Genomic DNA, 21,704 nt, shown 5'->3' on the forward strand with positions numbered 1-21,704 from the left:
GAAGAAGAAGAAGAAGAAGAAGAAGAAGAAGAAGAAGAAGAAGAAGAAGAAGAAGAAGAAGAAGAAGAAGAAGAAGAAGAGAAGAGGAAGGGGAGGGGGAGGGGAAGGGAAAGGGGAAGGGGAAGGGGGAGGAAGAGGAGGAAGAAGGGAAGTTAGGAAGGAATGGCTGTCCCAAAGCCCTGCAGAGTCCTAAAAACATGAAATGGCTTAAGGAGCTGATGAGCGGGGGTGGTGGTTGCTGTGCGAGGTGGGGAGGGCTGAGATTAAATTCTGGGGCCCAGGATTGAGGAAGATATCCCTTGTTGAACTCTGGCCTCCGCATACAAATACACCCGAACACACATGTGCACAGACATATGCATTCAACACACATAAGCAAGAGAAAAGAAAGCTGAACGTCACGAGGAGGACAGGAGAGAGACAAGCTATGGGGAAGAGGATGGATCTGTGGACTAGGCCTCTCCTGGGGATCTAAGGGAACACTAGGAAGAAATGGGACCAGGCTGTGGGGTGGGGTGGGTGGGGTGAAGACCTGTGGGGCATGTGTCAGCTAAAAGCACACAACTGGCAGCTGGGAGAGGAGCGGGAAAACTAAGGTTATGTGAAGGTGGCGGTGCCACACTCCAGTTGAGCTCACCCACAGGGACACCATTGTCCTATGGCTGGCTGCTTTTCCCTGATCAGGCTGGTGTCATTTCAAATTAGCCTTGAAGCTATTTGGGACCCCCAGGGACCAAGTGCTAACAGTAACCAAAGGCTTCCCCTTCCTGAATGAAAACCCTGTCAAAACCCGAGCAAGTCTCATTGTTAACTTCATCGAGTTCAGTCATTCATTCGGTCAAGAAATAATAGTCACCAGGCAGTGTGCCAGGGGCTGAGTTCCCAATGATAGATGAGACAATTCAGTTTCTGCTCCCAGGGTGCAAATACGCTGTAGATTGCCAGGGAAATCCAATATGCCCGGCCCATCGCCTCCCATATCTCCTCCCCAGCTCTCCCCTCGCATTGCAACTGTGACCAGCAATGCTCCCACTTCCATGGCAAGTCAACACGGTTTCCAGACACAGAACTGACTCGGGAAACTGAGCCTTTCATTGGCTTTGGCAAGTGGATTCCTGTTGGGGGATGGGGCTTTCCTGCTCACTGTGTGCTCCCCGGGGGATGGGTCATTCATACTGTGAACCCTGTCTCACTTAAGCTTGTGTTTGGTATCACCTTCGTGGCCTGGAAACGGAGACCTCCTCGGTACCTCGAGATAGGCAATGTATCCAGGATGTCTGGGTAAGATAACATTTTCCTAAACCCCCCAGTTTAGACCTCTATGAGGGGGTCTGCAGCTCCTTTCAAGGTGTTTGGTCTTCTGGAAAGATCTGCATGCAGGAAATGGTGACTGCAGAAAGTGAGGCACGACTGACCCATAAAACAATGAGAATGGACAGACACCAAGGTGTTCTCTCCATCCTCCTATTTCATCCCCTCAAGATGCAGGAAGGGAGTCTTCAAGTGCCTGCCCCGCTTCCTTCTTTTCCCATCTTCTGTTAACCTTTATTTGATGTTACAAAGTAGCTGTCTGGCTTGGCCCTAAATTAGTCATATCATTTAACCCTCCCGGTAAGGACTGAGAGGTCTCAGTTATCCCTGTGGGTACCAATAATTCAGGCTACAGTTATCCCTGTGGGTACCAGTGAACTGACTGAGGATTCCTCAGGGTTAGCATGGGTTGGACCAGGGATTAACCATGTGTGACTTCCGGATTGCAGACGTGACCATCAAACTCCACTGCTCTGACTAACAGACAGTTCATAGATATCACAAAGAGAGAATGACTGGGTAATTAATTTATTGCCGACCAGGGCAGTAAATGTAAAGTAATATTGCATCTATAGCCCAAGTGCGTGTCTGACCTGCATACCTGAGGGGGAACGGAGCACAACCCTGGCCCTGGTGGAATGTGTCAGGCAGAAGGAGGCTGTCACGTGATTCCTGAGCAGCAGTGGGAGTCCTGGTGGACGGAGTGGGAGGAAGCATGGGGGGGGGAGGGGCCGGGAATTCAGAGGCGATATCTCAGGATCTTAACCCTCACACCCCTGCCCCCCAAAGGCTCTGTCCAAAATCATATCTGCCCACTCTGGTTGAGAGGGCTTGCAAAGCATATTAGCGCCAGTTTTTCTTTGCTCTGAACATACATATCCTAGAATTCCTTCGTGTCCCCAAGGGGACCACTTGCAGAGGATAGGATGTTGGGTGAAGGCCTGAGGACTCATAAAAACAGGGGTTCACAGCCAGGTGGTGGTAGGGGTGGCCACACCTTTAATCCCAGCACTCGGGAGTCAGAGGCAGACAGCCTGGTTTACAGAGTGAGTCCCAGGACAGGCAGGGCCACACAGTGAAATGCCCGTTTCAAAAAAAATAAAGATGGGGTTCATGTCCTAAACTCTAGAGGCGTGTGCCTGGTATTGCTGCGGCCTTTAGTGCTGGCTCAGCATTGGGCGAAAAGAACATAGGGGTACAGGGAAGCTGGCACCAGCTACAAGTGTGCTAGGCTCCGGGTGGCATCGGGCCAGGCTTGAGTCTCGTCTGGCTTCTCAGCCCAGAAGGGAGGATCATTCGCATTGCTCTCCAGCTCTGACTACCTCTCTTTTAAATTGAAAACAGAGAGGGAAGGGAGAAAACCCAACCGGCTGTTCTAAAACAACAAGCACAACTCTGCCCTGGCCGGGAAACTTTCCTCCCCCACGTAGGCTGAATGGTAAAGATGTGGGGGGAGAGGAAAGGGGCTGGGGAGGCAAGGAAATACCAGGTTAGTTTAAGAAACATTCCACGGTGTGTGTGGGGGGTGGTGCTTCTGAGCTTGGACTGGGCTTAATTAAAGTTGCAGACATGTTTAAAGTGGGGAAGGGGGACTCGGGAGACATGTTTTTTATTATAATGTGGAATTTCTCCCTAGGGCATGCCTGTGTACACTTGAGCAGCAAGGGTAATGCCCTTCTAGGCTGGTGGTACTGATTCTGGGGAAGAGGAAGAGGCTGCGGGCAGGACCCACCTGCCTCTGCTAGTTGGAGAATGAACGGCAGGTAGTCTTGGTGCAGAGTGGTTGGCGAAGGCAGCCACTCCAGATCCCCGACAGAGGAAAAACCTCAGCTCCTCCTCGCCCTCCCCCACCCGCCAGGTTTATCTTAGAGATTGTGAGCTATACTGAGATGGGGGAGGGGCTGAGAGGCTGCTGTTAGTTTTCATTGTATTTCCTCCATCATCTGTCTGTAACCTGCTGTCACCCACTGTGCTCCTGTGGCCCTTGCAATGACTCTATGAGACAAGAATAAATGGTCTGCGTGCCAGGCTCTGCTTTCTGTGTTGGGGATGATGAACATATTTCATGATTACAACTGCTCTGAGAGACAGGACCTGGTATCACTCCCTTTTGACAGATGCGTCCCTGTGACATGGAGAGGTTCAGAAGTTTCCCAATGTCCCAGTACTTGGCCCCAGAGTAGCCTGTTATTAATTCTCATTGTACACTATAGGACAAAGCAACAACCCTATTTCATAGATGAGAAAACTGACAGAAAATGAGCAAGCCTGAGAGTGGCTGAAACCCAAATGCTCCCATTCCCAGATCAGCACGGGTGGCATGTATCATCCCATGTGACTCACAGACTGACACAACGCATAGGCATGCAAGCTTTGATGGAGAGCCAACATTGCAAGCAGTTGTCTTGGGAGGAGTCACGTGCAAAGTCTCTGGACTGGTTGTCTCATCTCCCTGGAGAAGACACTGAGGGCAACCTCCAGTTTCAGCCTTTGCACCTGTCGAGCTGCTATCTTGCCAAACCCGTTCCCCCACCACCCTTACAGGACATCTGGAGTGGGGGAGGGGGAGCAGCTATAAGTGCCTTTGTGGGGGTGCCCTGTGCTATAAACTCTTCAGACTGTTGACAGCCTGAGTCCCTGTGACAACGCCAGCTTCCCGGAGAAGCACCCTAGGCCCGTCTTGACTGAGACTTACGCATCCCAGAGAAAACTGATGGGAACTTCCAGTGACTCCTGCCTTGCGTGGGGTGGGTGCTATAGTCACGTTGGAGGACAGATATGCCTGAGAGTGTTGTTCTAGGAGCCAGGATAGATAGTAACAGGCAGGGGTTAAGCCAGGGTGGCTCTCCTTGGGATGTGCCTTTCCTGTGGACAATTACCAGCAATCTTAATTGCTAGCAAGTATTCCTGGGGCAGTCTCCTTAAACAGCAGGTGGGAATTGCCCAATATGGGTGTTTTGTAATCCTGTAGAAAAGGCTATGGGAGAACTCCAGAAACTGAGCACCTTAGGAGAAGCCTATCCTATCTTCTTGCCATATTGGTATGCGTGCTTCCTCCAACCCGTCCTCCTGAGTTATGTGTTGAGTAAAGTCTTTTTGAAAAGTGACCATGTGGGCTGGCGAGATGGCTCAATGACTGCTCTTCCAAAGGTTCTGAGTTCAAATCCCAGCAACCACATGGTGGCTTATAACCACCCATAATGAGATCTGACGCCCTCTTCTGGTGTGTCTGAAGTCAGCTACAGTGTTCTTATGTATAATAATAAAGAAATCTTCGGGCCGGAGCAAGCAGGGACTGAGCGAGCGGAGGTCCTAAAAAAAATCAATTCCCAACAACCACGTGAAAGCTCACAACCATCTGTATAGCTACAGCATACATACATAAAATAAATAAATCTTAAAAAGAAAAAAGTGGCTTCATACCTGCAAACATTTTTGCTTTCCTCAACATGTGATCTATTTCCTACCACCAATTTTCAGATATGTTAGAACATCCTGGGTTTTTTGTGTGTCTGCGTTGTGTTGTTTTAAGCAGCACATGCATTTGTTAAACATTTATGGAATCTCTACCTGCTAGCCTCTTAATTCCTAATTCCTTAATTCTCATCTAGTTCCGTAATTCAGCTTCTCTCCCTCTCCTTCCGAATTCCTCATCTCTGCCTTCCCGCTGTTCAGGGATGAGAACAGCGCCCATCTCAAGCGCCTGTCTCTTTCGAGTTGGGAGAACTCTGACTCTAAACCAAGAGTCTCTCTATACCGACCTTCTACGATGGTTGTGGGAAGGGAGGAGGAACCGCGGCAGGATTTCTACTTCCCTTAAATGATAGACCTTATTGAAGGAAAAAAAAAAAATGTTGAACAACTGGATTCCTGTTGGTTTTGCTTTGGGGCACAGTATTTCAGAGTCATTTGCTCCCTTGGTTCATTCATTAATTCAGTGGCCACCTTCAGGCAAGGTCTACCATGCGCCAGAAGGCAAAACAGCAGGGAAAGGGTAGGAAGGGTCTGGCCCTGGAGGTAACAGACTGAATGTGCTTCCTGTTGTGACCCTGTGCAAGTCACCTGACCTCCGCGGTTCTCTTGTATTACCCACAGAATGAGAGATCACAAGACGACATTTACTGTCTGAGGTACCAGCTTTACACAAGAGCTTATCAGAATATGTATCCTTAGCCGGGTGGTGACCAGGACGCGCACGCAGAGGCGCACGTCTCCAGGCCCAGCACTCCGGAGCCAGAGGCAGGTGGATCTCTGTGAGTTGGAGGCCAGGCTGGTCTACAGGGAAAGTTCCAGGACAGCCAGGCCTACACAGAGAAACCCTGTCTTGAAAGACCAAAAGGAGGAGAAAGGGGAAAAAAAAAAAAAAAAGAATTGGTATCCATTCGCCTAGCGCAATGCTATCTGCTAAGTCCCGAAGCCTGAGGTCTCTCATGGCAGTCTTGTGTCGATGTTATTTTCAGGAGTTGACGCGGGCAGAATGCAGATGGACCCAGAATCTGGTTGATGTAGTGAATCAGGGAGGAGGCAGTGTAGGAGAGAGGACGGAAGAAGGAAGTCCCTTAGATAAATAGTCCTTTAGGTAAATACTCTTAGCAATGGGGCATATTCTGGTGAGTACCTTATTAGGTCATTTCATCACCCTTTACACATTGTCAAGTGTACTGACACAAACCTACCTACAGCGCAGCCTCCTACACAACCAGGCGGCATAGCTCTAGGGGCTACCTATCTTTTTATGAGTAGTGTAGTCTATTGCTCTGAGAGCCATAATAAACACAAGATTAAAACAAGAACAAGACAAAATGATGCAAGGGAGAGACAGTGAACACAAGACTCGAGAGAGGTGCTGTTGGTTTTACAGTTGACTTCTTAACGGTGAATTTTCGTTTCTGAGACAGGGTAGTCTCAACGTTGCTATGTCTTCTGGGCTGGCCTTGAACTCCTGCTTCAGCCTCCCAAGCCCTGCCATTATAGATCTGTGCCAACACACTTCTCTTCAAGCTTCTGGTTTCTGTTAGTTTGTTTGTTATGAGTAGACATTCTCTCTCAATTGATGATTTAAACACAATAAATGCATAAGCCCCCTGAGAGTCACATTATCGTTACTGTCATTGGTTTTCATAATTGTAAGTGCTGTAATTTTGAAAATTTTTTATTGGTTATTTTGTTTATTTACATTTCAAATGTTATCCCCATTCCTGGTTTCCCTTCCAAAACCCCCCTATTCAACCCTGCCCTCTGCTTCTATGAGGGTGCTTCCCCCACTCCTGTCTCACTGCCCTAGTATTCCCCTACACTCCGGCATCGAGCCTTTTCAGGATCAAGGGTTTTTCCTCCCATTGATGCTAAATAAGGCCATCCTCTGCTACTTATGCAGCTAGAGCCATGGGTCCCTCCATGTGTACTCTTTGGTTGGTGTTTAGTCCCTGGAAGCTTGGGGGAGGGGACGTCTGGTTGGTTGATACTGTAGTTCTTCCTATGGGTTGCAAACCCCTTCAGCTTCTTCAGTCCTTCCACTAACTCCTCCATTGGGGACCCTGTGCTCAATCGGCTGCACTCATCTGGCTCTGTATTTGTCAGACTCTAGCTGAGTCTTTCAGGAGACAGCTGTATCAGGCTCCTGTCAGCAAGCACTTCTTGGGATCCACAATAGAGTCTGGGTTTGGTGTCTGTAGATGGGATGGACCCTCAGGTGGGGCAATCTCTGGATGGCCTTTCCTTCAGTCTCTGTGCCACTCTTTGTCCCTGTGATATGAAGTCACCATAGACACGACAATGTTAAGACAGTAATGGGCCTTTTTTGGCTCCATCATGACTTACGGGGCCACTGTGGCATGTGTGATCTGTGGTGAAATGTTACCTGGTTTATGGTTGTACAACAGCTCCGGCTTGGTGCTCAGAGGGTGCACTGGGGGAGGCCTGTCTTCCCTGGTTATCTACCTCCTCTCATCTCTTAGCAGCTTTGCTCTTTCTGTCTTTATTCTTCCTTTTCCAGATTCGCTTTGTAGTGGAACTCGTGTGGCCTTTGTCTTTGTTTTTGGTGTTAATCTGGCTGAGGAACGCCAACCCGCTCTATAGTCAACATGAATGTAAGTATGACCCCAGAAGGCCTGGCCATCTTTCCCTTTAGGAAAAGATCCCTCTTGGGTTGGGATGGGGATATCACATCTGTTGCCATTTCGGAGGCTGCAATGTATAATAAACCAGGTTCCCACAAATTCTAGTGTCTTAAAATGTGTGAAGTGTAACCCAACCCTGGTCGGAGTGGAGCACTGGAAGAATGTGCCATCTGCTTATTCATTTCTTTCATTTGGCAGTTGTGGGAATCAAACCCAGCTCTGTGTATATTGTTCTTGTTTTGACTGTTTTGTTGTCGTTTGTCTAAACTTACCAATAGTACAAATCTAGTTCTGTTTTCTATGATGACGACTTAGGGGGGTTGTTTTACACGGTGCGGGGGCGTAGGGGACGGTGAAAGGGGGACAGCACAGAATCACACTTAATAAATAGTATACCCCGGAGCTTCCAGGCATCTGCGAGCCTCGTGGAAGTCTGTTTTGTACAGTTGCCTTTCTGGAAGACTCCCCGTGTCTTCTGGCCAGGCTGGTTGGTGTCCAGTCCTTCTAGGCAGCTGACGTGGAATCCTTGGGTGCCTTGAGAGCCACTGAGTTCCCCGAGCTCTTGTTTCCAACTTCCGTTTCTCGGCCAACCTCCTGCCCAGCAAACCCTTGTTCCTTTCTCTCCTTCCCAGGAGTGCACAGCCTCCATCCTTACTGTGCAAAGATCTCGAAGGCTTCTCCTCTGAACCGCCCTGAGCCCACTTCTTTATTTTTCTCCTAGAAGCTTAATTTCTAGCCTCAGTTCCCCTGCCACATGTCCACCTAAGCTCCTAGGACAGGACATAGACTCCCTAATGCTGTGACCCTTTAATACAGTTCCTCATGTTGTGGTGACAGTCTCCCTCAAACCATAAAAATTATTTTCATTCGTACTTCATGATGGTAATGTTGCAACTGTTATGAACCATAATGTAAATATCTGTATTTGTGTATTTGTATATTTGTCTTAGTCGGCCCCTGTGAAAAGGTTTGACACCCTCCCCAAAGAGGTCGTGACCCACAGGGTGAGAAGTACTGCTCGGAGACCACGAGTCTGCATCCTTATCTGCCACTGAGCCTCAGGACACAGCCCAGGGCCTAAACTATATTAGATGATCCTACTTCATAAACAAGGGGAGAGACAGCGTCCGAGAGTGTGTGCTCCTGGTCGGTCTGGCCTCTGTGACTAACTCCTTCTTGTTTTCATTTCCTGTCTTAAGGCCATTTTCCCAACAAGGCGATGCCTTCGGCAGGACTGTTACCGTGGCTCCAGGGTATTTTCTGCAATATGAACAACCCTTGTTTTCAAAACCCCACCCCTGGAGAGTCTCCTGGAACTGTATCAAACTATAACAACTCCATGTGAGTGCCGAGATTCCAACCTACAGGGAGGAACTTGTGCCCCCTTCCGTTCTCCTCCCATGTGGGAGTGTGTGTACCCCCTGTAGAATGGGGGGGGGGAATCTAAAGAGTGTGGGGTAGAGACAGCTCCCTCCCTCCCTGGAATAGTCTACTAACAGCAGGACACCTGGGGAAAACCTTCACATTTAAGCCACACAATTTCTTCATCTTTATGCCCAAGAGGTGACCTAGAATCTCACAGCAGCCCTGGCTGTCAAGTGTCCGCGACTTGTGGTCACCCATCTGCTTAGGTGGGAGGACTATGCTTCCCCCTCCCCCACAGGCCACCTGTAGCTATCTCTGTTTCCTCCAAAGCCTCCTTTAGACATCCAAGGCCTATGAGGAAGGGCAAGGACCATTGCAAGGAAACGCAAAGTCAGGTTTGCAATGGGAAGTTTACTTCCTGGAAGAAAATAACGGAGTCCCAAATCCTCTCCCAAACTGCCATCAGTGACTTGAGAGGTAGAATTGTGGGATATGGCTTACACAGTGCATTTTTTAACCCACCAAGCAGAATATCTAGTTGTCTGTCTTCTTTCTCCCCGTCCAATCAGCCTTGATGGATATACATAGAGAGGATCTTGTGGATACAGCGTGGTGTCAGGTCCCATCTCTAAGAGTGGGTGGTGGAAAGGTCAGAGAATTGCGTGAAGGCTGGAAAAGCTCACTGGTAGTATCTACAACACCCTTGGAAACAACAGACCAAAGAAAATGGGGTTTAAGGTGACCTTGCCCTGCCCCAACTTGAATTCTGAGCAAATTACTCATCATCTCTGTCAGTGTTAGAATCATAAATATCCATCAATCGAGGCTATGCTAAGTCAAGCAACAATTTAAAAATAGCACAAGGCTGAAAATAATGGCTATTTGTTTATAAATATTTTTGCTTAAAAATATAAATATTAAAAATATTTTAAAATTACAAATAGAAATATATTTTTCCTTCCTATAGCTTGGCAAGAGTATATCGAGATTTTCAAGAGTTCTTCATGGACACCCCAGAGGCCCAGCACCTTGGCCAGGTTTGGATCGAGCTCCGCACCTTGTCGCAGTTCATGGACACCCTGCGGACTCACCCTGAGAGATTTGCAGGTAACCTGAGTGTCGGTGTTCCCATTCTGTACTTGTCTCTAGCGTCAAGTACGCCAGAAACTGAGATCTAGCAAAGATTGGGGAGAATCCATGAGGAAAGATGCCAGAGACACATGCCTGTAATCCCAGCATTCCTGTGGTGAGGCGGGAGGGTAAAACAGGAGAATCCCCAGAAGCACATAGGCTAGCCAGCCTGTCTCACACACCGGTGAGCTAAAAGCAGTTGTCCTTTGACCTTTACATGCATGCTGTCGCATGTGTGCACTTGTAGTGAACATAGATACGGGCATGCGCACAGGCATGAGCGTGTGCCCCACAAATGCGCATGTGCTTCACAAACATGCATGTGCACACACATGAGTGCTCACCTCACACACACAAAGATGTTTTAATGTACACTTCCAACGATATTTAGCATCCAGAGTGAAGCAAGTGGGTCTGTTGAGAACAGGATGTGAGGTGGAAGGATTGTAAGGAAGCACTACAGCAGATCAAGGAGGCCCTAGTAGCAAAAGGCAGAAGTTGTACTGTGTGCATTTTGCCTGGGCTGCATCGAGCTTTTATGAGAAATTATTAACACCCAGGATTAGCTGTGGGGGGGGATTGAAATGCATGAACAGTAGTTTCAGTGGCTTCTAGGGTCCTGTTTAACTGATGAAAAAAAGGTTGAGACGGAAGGACTGATGGTTGTAGTCAGAGTGCTTGAATATAGGATGTCAGAGAGAGTCAGGATGGGTACTATAGGGGTGGATGTAGTGAAATAGAAGGAGAGGGCAGTGTCTGTGAGGAAGAGGTGAAGAAAATGAGGAATCAGCTGTGATCTGACACAGACACAGGTTGAAAGATAGCGAGAATCAGACATCCCAGGGATGGAGAAACAGTTCAGTGGTTAAGAGCACTGGCTGTTCCTCCAGAGGACCCTGGTTCAATTCCCAGAACCTACGAGGCAGCTTATAACTGCTTGTTACTCCAGTTCCAGGGCATCTGATGCCCTCATACAGACATACATGAAGGCAAAATACCAATGCACGTTAAAATAAACAGACAGACAGACAGACAGACAAGGCTAGGTAATGGTGGCTCATGCCTTTAATCCCAGCATTCAACATTCAGGAGGCAGAGGCAGCCAGATATCTGTGAGTTTCAGGCTTGCCCAGTCTACAAAGAGAATTCAAGGACAGCCAGGGGGCTACACACAGAAACATGTCTGAAAAAAAAAAAAAATTAAGTAAGTAAGTAATGGATCAGACATCCAGGTGGGAGGACCACTTTGAATGAGGAACAACAAAGAGGAGGGGCAGAAATGTCTCATAGCCTCAGGGGGAAATTCAGGATTGGGGGAAACAAAAACCAACAACGAAGACCGAGCCAAATCTTAAGTCTTCCGAGAGCACTGCATGGGTGTGTCACCTTTACTTAGACACCTGTGGGGACAAGCTGTGACAGCTGGAACCCATGGCCTGAGCATCTGTAACTCAGAGGCTGTGAGGAGCTAAAACTCCAGGAGTCATCTGGGAGTTGTCACAGGCCTGTGGGTAGACGGTGTCTTTCAAGAAATGCCCGCTAGTGGATGGAGACACTTCCAACAATAGAATTCAGAAGCAGCAGCTGGTGCTATAGAAAGTTGTGTGTTCCTGAGATAGAGGTGGTGACTGTAAAGATTGCCCTAAGAGGATGACAGAGACAAAGAAAGGACTACCAGGGGAAGCCAAGGGCTGAGAGGGGCCAGATAGAGTGGTTTTTATCCCAGTTACCATCAGTGAAGCTAGGGTGGTGTGACGAGCCAACCCTCCTCACCTGAGCTTGTGGTCCACACAGCTCCTTTACCCTCAGCACACATTGGCAGCCTGGGACAGGAGTACATTCAGATCACTGTGTTAGGGTTACATTCAAGTTTCTTCCAAAGCAGTAGAGTACATGTTGCTGGCCATCATTTCCATAGCCTAGATTATAAATATCTACAATAGTCTTTGTTCTTCTGAAAAAGTACGTATTTCAGTTATTTCAAGTCTAGAAAGTAGAAACAGCCAGCATTCTCTCTCTCTCTCTCTCTCTCTCTCTCTCTCTCTCTCTCTCTCTCTCTCTCTCTCTCTCTCTCTCTCTCTCTCTCTCTCTCTCTCTCTCTCTCATCTATCTAATTTCTGAGACAGGTCCATACTTAGACAGCCTCAAACTATAGCTCAGACTAGTCTAGAACTTGTGGCAATCCTCCTGTCCCAGTCTTCAAAGTGCTGGAGTTATTTTTTTTAATTTATTTATTATTATTTTCTTTATTTACATTTCAAATGCTATCCCGAAAGTTCCCTAGACCCCACCCCCACCCCTGCTCCCCTACCCACCCACTCCCACTACTTGGCCCTGGCCTTCCCTTGTGCTGGGTCATATAAAGTTTACAAGACCAAGGGGCCTCTCTTCTCAATGATGGCTGATTAGGCCATCTTCTGCTACGTATGCAGCTAGAGACAGGAGCTCAGGGGGCACTGGTTAGTTCATATTGGTGTTCCACCTACAGGTGTGCAGCCCCCTTCAGCTCCTTGGGTATTTTCTCTAGCTCCTCCATTGGGGGCCCTGTGTTCCATCCAATAGCCAGCTGTGAGCATCCACTTCTGTGTTTGCCAGGCACTGGCATAGCCTCACAAGAGGCCGCTATATCAGGGTCCCTTCAGCAGAATCTTGCTGGCATGTGCATTAGTATCTGGGTTTGGTGGCTGATGATGGTATGGATTCCCGGATGGGGTAGTCTCTGGATAGTCCATCCTTTCATCTTAGCTCTAAATTTTGTCTCTGTACCTATATCCTTTCATGAGTATTTTGTTCCTTATTCTAAGGAGGAATGCAGTATCCACACGATGGTCATCCTTCTTGGTTTTCCTGTGTTTTGCAAAATGTATCTTGGGTATTCTAAGTTTCTGGGCTAATATCCACTTATCAGTGAGTGCATATCTAGTGACTTCTTTTGTGATTGGGTTACCTCACTAAGGATGATATCCTCCAGATACATCCATTTAAAGTGCTGGAGTTATAAGCATGAGCCAACTTGCCTAGTTCCTATTTGCCTTTTAATAGTAAGAAATCATAGGGGCGAATGTGCCAACCGCGAAGATGGTTTGTCCAAGGCTAAGCAAGCAGATGAGACAGACCGCCACCGTCCTGATCTCAGGGTGACTTTCCCCCCCTTCATTCCGAAGGGGGGGGGTCTTCCATCAAGTGGACTTAGCACTGGAGTGTCTGACTGAAATTGAGTCTGGCTGCAGGGAGTGGAAGAGAACCCATTCTAAGCAGAAGTTCTCTGTGGTTGCTGCAATCTCTAGAGAACCCAAATCACTACTTTCTAAGGCAAACAAACAGGACTTGAGGGTGACCTGGCAGGCAAGTGGACCTTTCTGCAGGCTCTCCAGCTGTGGGGGAATCTCCTAAAGGGAGCATGGCTGGGGAACAGGGGAACAGGATAGCCTTCCAAGGATTCCCAGAAGCTGGGGACAGAAACTAACAGGGGTCCAGGGACCACAGCTAAGTAAATGATATGGTCTCGGGAGAAAATTTGGGCCAGGCACTGATGCCTAGTCGAGATGGCAGAAGGAGTAGCTTCTAGGGTGTTTGTTGGTGAAGGGGAACACTGGAATCTGAAGTTACCATGAGGGTCTCAGTCTCGGAGTTGGGTGGACAGCTGCAGCCACCAGGGCTTTGCCTGTGGGGTTCCCAGTCTCCTGGGAAAGCATGCTGTGTGCTGACCCAGACAGCGCTCTCCTCTGACAGCAAACCTGTAGGGCTGCATTCTCCGCAGGGGAGGATTAATGGGGAGCCACCGGCTGCAGACAGACGCAGCCCCCTATCCCCAGACAGCTCTGTGGTCTCATCTTTAAACCCCTCTTCCGGAAGCCTCACCCTCAGCTACCCTCCACCCCCTACCCTCAGCCTCCAATCTTCCCAGGGAGGAAGAACAAGTACAACCACATTTTAAATGAAAATATAATTTTCTTTCCCCAGCAACCTCTCCCTCTGCCCCCCTCCCCCGCTTCACACTTCTCCCTCAGGAATCTAATGAAGGGCTTGTCTGGTATCACCCTGTCACTCAGACCCTGGGCCCCACATTCTGCTGGCAGGGTAGCCCCCACACCCTCCTCGGGGTGTGTGCTTCTCCGAGTCCCTGCCCTTCTCCCACCCCACCCCTGACCCAGCCAGGCCACAGTTGTATGATACTCAGGCAAAATGACTCTCTGTCTCGCCCCTTCTCCCAAGGCATTTGTATGCGATGGCAGCTGAGTGTGTTAAAGAATAACTAAAAAATAAACAGCGGAATGGGGTTTCACTCTCAGGATAAGAGCACAGGTATTTATGGAGTGCCTGGAGTCATTCAGCAGACATCTATTGAGGCCTTGATACTATGTCAGGCCTTAAAGCTGGGTGAAAGAGAAAAAAAAAAAAAGAAGATAGAGAAAGACAGAGAGGGAGAGAGGAGAGAGGAGAGAAAGAGAGAGAGAGAGAGGAGAGAGGAGAGAGAGAGAGAGAGAGAGAGAGAGAGAGAGAGAGAGAGAGAGAGAGAGAGAGAGAGAGAGAGAGAATGACCTTGAGGTCCTTGAGGTCTTACCCTGTATATTCAATATGTCTAGGTAAAACAAGGGATGTAAAAAAACAAAACAAAACAAAACAAAACACCCATGCACACCTGTATGCACATGTTTGTGTGCGCACGCACATGCACTCTACGGTGTGCAGAATACTACAGTGAGTACACCTGTATGTCTGTGTCTAAAGGAGTAACTACAAGAGAACAGTTGAGCTGACACCCCAGAGGTAGGAGAACAGGGCGCTGCTTGGAAAAAGACAGGATCTGTGTGTTACCTAAAGGAAAGGAACACAAAGACTGAACACAGTATCTTCTCCTAGGTTCTGCTATTCCAGGGGGACCCCTACCTTCAGGTTCTTACAAAGTCTTTGGAAGTTTCCTGTACAAAGGAGAGTGATAGTGGGCTACTCCCAGGCCCACATCTCAAAGGCATCCAACCTGACAAGAGGCTGCTGTAGGGAACCATCAGGGACAGTTGCTCCCGCCCTGGACAGTGGCAGACAGATGGGCTTGACCCCTGCGCTGCAATAGGAAATTGTCCTTGGCGGCGTGGATCTAGTCATGCTTCCCTATAGGAGCGTCACATCCCTGAAACAGTGATGGAGTTTGTCAAGCACTTGCCTGGAGAGGGAAAAGTTTGGGTGGGAGGTGTAGCTTGCTATGGAGCTGGAGTCAGAAGGAGAAAGGGGGTCGGAAGAGCATGGCCCGTGGGAACATACTCACAGCTTAGCAGAGCGGCAAACACACAGAGGACTTGGACCATAATGACCTTACAGATCTCTGGTCATTATATCATAAACTGTAGTGGTAGCCAGTTTGATTCTGATTCCTGCCCAGGAAGCAACAGAAGAGGCAGGTGCTGGCATGAATCCTCCAGGAGGGGTGGGGATGATATTAACACTGTCAGAATAAGCATTTATAGAATATTAACTACTTTCAGGTAGGTCTGGGAATTAAGTGCTTCAGATTCCTTTATCTCTTGTTGCCCCTACAACATCTAGTCTATGTGGTGACCACGGTCACATGGAGAGAGGCTAATCACTTGCCCAGGGACACCTTCACAGTAAAGGGTCCTTTATGCTTCCTTGAGAAAGAATTCTTGCTTCTAAAAAGTTTTGAGTGAATCTGGAGGGAATGTGGCTAAGACTGACCAGGATAAGCCGTGGGGAACAGGACTGAAATGCCCTCTGACATGAAGCTGTTCTTGCCCTTCATTGCCCTGTTCATGCTAATACCCAGAGCTTTAACCCTGAGTTGAGCTAACAGGAACCACAGAAGGGTTTTCATTCATCAAAACTGCAACGAGAACAGATTGGACATCTCCAATCCAGATACAGGGATTTTTTTTTCCTTTGCTTAAAACAATTTTATTTATTTATTTATTTATTTATTTATTTATTATTTTTATCTTATTTTTTTATTTTTTGAGGCAGGCGGTGGTGGCACACACCTTAATCCCAGAACTCTGGGGGTAGAGACAGACAGTTCTCTGGGAATTCCAGCCCAGCCTGGTCTACACAGAGAGTTCCAGGACAGCCATGGTTACACAGAAACTCTGTCACAAACAAACAAAACAACAAAGAAACCCCTCAGGCTGTCAGCTTGATGGCAGGCACTTCTACCCACTGAGCCATCTTACCAACCAAGGTGTTGAGCTCTTCTGCACGCAGCTACTGATCACCTCTTGCCGTCGGTTTGTTCTAGTTGCCCATTGACTGGCTGGATTATGTGGGGGTCGACGTTTAGTTATTTGAATTCTTTAAATCGTCCAGATATTAACACTCTACTAGACCTACAGCAGGCAGAGGTTGTCTCCCATCTATAGGCTGCCCTCTGGCCCGCTGCACTGCCAATCACTTCCTTCATTGTGTAGAAGATTTGTAATTTCATGAAATCCCATTTATCAATTTTCGGAATTGACTTTTGGAAAGTCCTTGCTTGCGCCTATGTCTTGAAGTGGAACAAGTAATTTCAGAGATTCAGACCTTTACTAAGGTCTTTGTCTCATTTAAAATTGACTTTTGTACAGAGTAAGAGATAGGGATCCAGTTCATTATTCTGTCTGGTTTTTCTAGTACCATTTGCTGAAGAAACTGTTTTTTCCCTCCAGTGTATGTGTTTGCCATTTTTGCCCAAGAAGGAGGTGGCTGTACTGTGTGGGGTGGCTGTACCGTGAGGGTGTGGTTCCGGATTCTCATCCCGTTGGCTACCATCTGGCTTGTGCTGTTGCTATCCTGGCTTGGTTGCTATGGCACTATTGTATTACCTGAATTCTTCATCCACAGTACCACCTTGGCTACTTGAGGTCCCTTTGCTTACATATGAAACTTGGGGTTATTGGGATTTTTTTCTAATTATGTGAAGAATGTAGCTGGAATTTTTATGGGAATGACATTGAACTTATAGACTTCTCTGGGTGCTACAGCCATTTTTACCACATGAATTCTGCAATCCAGGATCACAGGAGATCTTCCCATCTTCCAGCATCTTCAATTTTCTGACTTCTGTCCCAGCATGTTATCTGGAAAAGCCACTGATTTTAGCAACCTTTAACTGATGTTTTTTTGTCCTCCTATTTCGTAGGAAGTTATCAAAACTATGAATTTTCTGGTAGGGTATGTAGGTAGAGCAGGGGTTCCCAGACTTAGCACCCCTGACACCTGTGGGGGAGAGAACTCTTTGGGGAGTCACCTGACCACTGCATGGTTCTGTCTACTGCGAATGTTTAGCAAAGCTACTGGTCTCTCTCCACCGACACTACCCAAAGATGTCTCTAGAGAGTGCCAAATATTCCTCAAGAGACAAAATTCCCCTGCCGTTGTAGTTCCTTACCCTTCATTCTCTTGAAAGCCATTGTCTCATCCAAGCCTGAACATCAGGCAGCACCCCAACCTACCGTAGGTTAACTTTGCCTACCTTCTGTGCCTTCGCACTGTATGGTGCCAGGGCTCTTCAGTGGGACTGTCCAGGTGGCAGATCCTGGCAACAGCCTCAAACTCCCAGAGTTCCCAAGGAAGCCAAGAACACGGCCTTCTTCTAAGAGCCAAGCAGAAACGTTTCCAGTCAGGTCTAGCTGCTGTTCTTATTTTGACCCATCTCCCTTCAACAGTCTGTTCTTTCTTTCACATGCAGGGAGAGGATTACAAATCCGAGACATCCTAAAAGATGAAGAGACACTGACACTATTTCTCACGAGAAACATTGGCCTGTCTGACTCAGTGGCCCATCTTCTGGTCAACTCCCAAGTTCGTGTGGAGCAGGTAGGTGAGGCCCTTTGAAGAGGGAGAAGCGCCGAGCCTGAGAAAGATAAAGATTATTTGGTTTCTGTTCTCTTTTGCTTCCATGTTCAGAATCCATGACTCATGCTCCATATTCAGGGGCATGCCTGGGTTTTTTTGAATCAACAAACATCCCCTCAGAGGACTCCGAGACATCACTGGTACCCATAAGGCTCCCCTGTCTTTTGAAACTTGAAGGAAGCAGAGCAATCGTGAGGCTGAGCCTACCCTGGAGAGTAGGGGAATCTCACCATTTATTTACTCATCAAATCGTGAAGACCAGCTATAAGTACTGGAGCAGTATGGGCCAGACAGGCAAAACCTGACTCAGGACACTGACATCCCACAGGAGGGTCAACATAAATAGAGGCTTTCTTGTGTCTCCTGGCTGTTAGGAGTTATGTGAGGACAAGAGTTCCCTCACTAAGGAGAAAGTCAACCTGCAAACACTTAAGGGAAGAGCTCCAGCCAAGAACTTCTCTCTCTTTCTTTCTGTGTGTGTGTATGTGTGCACTTGTATGTGTGCATCTGTGTGTTAGGGGCTAGAGAAGTGGTTTAGTGGTTAAAAGCACACACTGCTCTGTGTGGTAGTTTTGAATAAGAATGGCCTTCATAGCCTCCAGTATTTGAATGCTTAGTCACCAGCTTGTGAAAGTATTTGAAAGGATTAGAAGGCTTAGGTATGGCCTTGTTGGAGGAAATGTGTCACTGTGGGTGGGTTCTGAGGTTTCAAAGCACGCCAGCCCCAGACTCTCTCTTCCTGCCAGCAGATCAGAATGTAGCTCTCGGCTGCTGTTCCAGACCAATGAGTGAGTATCCACCATCTTTCCCACCATAGTAATAAAGGACTAACCTCTGAAACTTTAAACAGTGATGCCTTGATGAAATGCTCTCTTTTGTAACAGTTGCCTTGGTCCTGTGTCTCTCTAGCATACAGAGTGGCTATATAGAACAAGGACTAAGACGGGATCCAAGTGTGGTTTCCACCCCTGTCAGTTGGCTTACATCCTCCTGTAAGTTCAGCTTCTAGGGGCTCCCACCAGCTTCAGGTCTCCTTGGGCACCTGCACTCATGTGAGCAGGTCTCTACACAGAAAGACACACACACAGACATATAATTAAAATAACTCTTAAAAAAAGAGAATAGGGTGGATAGAGGACGACTGACAGTTACGACATCTGACAAGGGCAGAAGGACCACCTCTGTTTTCTTGGGCCACTTGCTTTCCAGCTCATTCTAGACATTTCTGACCCTTCCATAAATTTATTTCATTCATGTTAATAATTTCCTGTTATTGTTATTATGTTATTATTGTATATTATAATCATTATTATTATGCTAATAATTACACAAATACGTGACTTTAAAGTCGATTTGCTGATTTGTCCCTTACAGTAATCCTGAAATGGGACAAAAAACATGGGGGAAACTGAGGCATCTAGTGATAAAGTTATTCTGCACACACTTCTACAACTAAAACTCAGAGCCTAAGGGCGATTAAGTGCTTCCCATGCCTGGTCCCACAACTCTGCCATAATGAATTAGGCTGGCTCTCACAGCCCATTGTTCTTTAGCATCAGTGGCACAGGAGTACCTGTTAGAAATGCAGGTTCCCCGGCCCTACCAGCTCAGTTGAGTCCAGACTTTTAGTTAGGTATAGGGCTCTTTGTGTTAGCAAGCTCTCTGGAAGACTAACAAGCTCAGGCCAGAGGACCATTGCTTTTGTGGACGGGACCCCCGCCTGACTCCAGGGGAGACCCAAACTTAAGTCGGGAATTTCAGAGGGTGAGTCAGTCTTGAGGTGAAGGTCTACACAAGATGCTGCTCTCTGAGTCCGGATGAGGGTGTGAACAGCTGATGAAGGGGTTTTTATGCAGGGGTTCCTCACACCTCGATGAAGTATCCCATGCCTGCTTTCTGATCATCCAGGCTCTATGGCTATCCCTAGAAACAGACAGGCAAAGAAGAGTCGGTTCCTGACGAGGCCAAGCAGCTGGGCTGGCTGCCTGGCACAGCCTGCCTTCTGTCTTCATCACAGGGGGTTGTCATCAGCACTGATGGCCCAGTTTTCCCGTTTGCTTTTTCTTCAGCTCATAAAACTCCAGTCCTGGCAATGCCTGTGACGATTTCCAGTTGGTAATAAAAGGGAAGCCGAGATAAGGGTTGGAATTTAGGGGAAATTTCCTTCAAGCGTGTCCAGCCATGACCTTTAGAGTTCAAGTGACTGCTGCCCTCTTGGCTCCAGGACTGAGGCGAGGACAGGGGGCCCAGGTCACCAGGTTGTGCTACCAGCTCCTGATCGGAGTAGCCAATGCTCTCAGATCAGCAAGCTCCACCGCTTCCATCACTCCTGAGAGGCCACTCACTGCCCCCACCTGGCTCCCTTTGTATCTCCCAGGCCACCTTGCTTCTCAGCTGGTCACCCACCCCTCCACTCTCATCTTGACCTCCACTTCACCTGAGCTCTGTGACCTTTACCCAACATGGCCACTAGAACTTGCAGGCACAGTGCCTTTTCAGCATCCCCAGTGGAAGCTGTGAGTCATCATCTTTACTAAGCAGGGACAATTTGCCATCAGTAGTTTCCCTCCGGGTCCTTTCTTCCTGGCACAGCTTAGGGGGCGGGGACATCCCAATACCACTTACTTCTAGGCAATCATTGAATGAGAAGAGACAAAGTGTCCAGTTCCGTCTCGTTCCCATCTGTCCAGCCTTGAAGACTTCTACAGAAGCTTCAGGCCCCCCGTCCAACATAAGCCTCCTTTCCTTGGCCAATCCTCACTCCTCTTTACTCGCCAGTTAGCAAGCATTGGCGAGTCTCTAGGAGTCAGATCTCTGCGAGGCCCACACACTGTAAATCACCACGAATCACGTGAATGCACCACTCTGTGCCTGTTCCCTCACTAAGAAAGTGCCTACCGTACATGGTGGTTATAAGGAGAGATTGAAAAAAATTAGAATACGTGAACCACTTAGAATGTTGCCAGACATACTTAATAAGCACCAAGTACTTTGTCACCATTAATTTTTGAGGCAGGCTGTCATGTAGCCCAGGCTGGCCTCAGATTCACTGTTAGCTGAGGGTGGCCTTGTACTTCTGATCTCCCTGCCTCTACCTCCTGAGTGCTGGGATTGTAGGCCAGCCCTGGAACTGCCATGGCTGGTAAATTCTAGGAACGCTGACTAGCAATTCTCTTGTTCTCTCTTCCCTCCCCTTCTCTCTTCCGTTAACTCTGGTCCTCTCGACCTCTCTTCTACGGTAGGTGTGACACCCAGAGTGTCACACATAGTAGGGAGGTATCTTGCCACTGAGTTTACCTCAGCCCTGACTGAACTTTCTGTTCTTCCCCTTTCATGGTCAAGTATTGATCTCTTTGATCTACACTTACACTGTCTAACTGCCCATATACGCATCTAGCTAGAGAGCTCTTCAAAGAACAGGAAGCCTATGTTATTCACCTCTAGATGCCCAGACACTATTCTGATCCCTGAACAATATTTCAGTGAATAATGCTGAACTCTTGGTAATCAATTGGCTAAGTGGAGTTTTGTCAATCAGGTGTTTGTCAATTTGTTTGTAGGGGATGGAGAGTAGTCTTTTCACGTTTGGACACATTTTCTTTTTCTTCTTCTTCTTTTTTAATTACCTTATTTTTTTTATTAGATATTTTCTTTATTTACATTTCAAATGCTATCCTAAAAGTTCCTTATACCCCCCCCCCCGCTTCCCTACCCACCCACTCCCACTTCTTGGCCCTGGCCTTCCCCTTTACTGGGTCATATAAAGTTTGCAAGACAAAGGGGCCTCTCTTCCCAATGATGGCCGATTAGACCATCTTCTGCTACATATGCAGCTAGGGACATGAGCTCAGGGGGTACTGGTTAGTTCATATTGTTGTTCCACCTATAGGGTTGCAGCCCCCTTCAGTTCCTTGGGTACTTTCTCTAGCTCCTCCA

At 47.7% G+C, this 21,704-nt stretch overlaps 1 protein-coding gene across 1 annotated transcript in view; it reads left to right on the forward strand.

The window, feature by feature from the left end:
* Abca4 (ATP binding cassette subfamily A member 4) overlaps nt 1-21,704 on the forward strand; it is a 128,214-nt gene that overhangs the window by 1,191 nt on the left and 105,319 nt on the right. The window contains exons 2-5 of the mRNA XM_021195907.1: nt 7,307-7,400; nt 8,630-8,771; nt 9,763-9,902; nt 17,602-17,729. Coding sequence (XP_021051566.1) covers nt 7,307-7,400; nt 8,630-8,771; nt 9,763-9,902; nt 17,602-17,729 — 504 coding nt within the window. The remainder of the gene's footprint in view (nt 1-7,306; nt 7,401-8,629; nt 8,772-9,762; nt 9,903-17,601; nt 17,730-21,704) is intronic.

Source organism: Mus pahari, chromosome 4, assembly GCF_900095145.1.
Source record: "Mus pahari chromosome 4, PAHARI_EIJ_v1.1, whole genome shotgun sequence".
In the NCBI taxonomy this organism is placed as follows: Eukaryota; Metazoa; Chordata; class Mammalia; order Rodentia; family Muridae; genus Mus; species Mus pahari.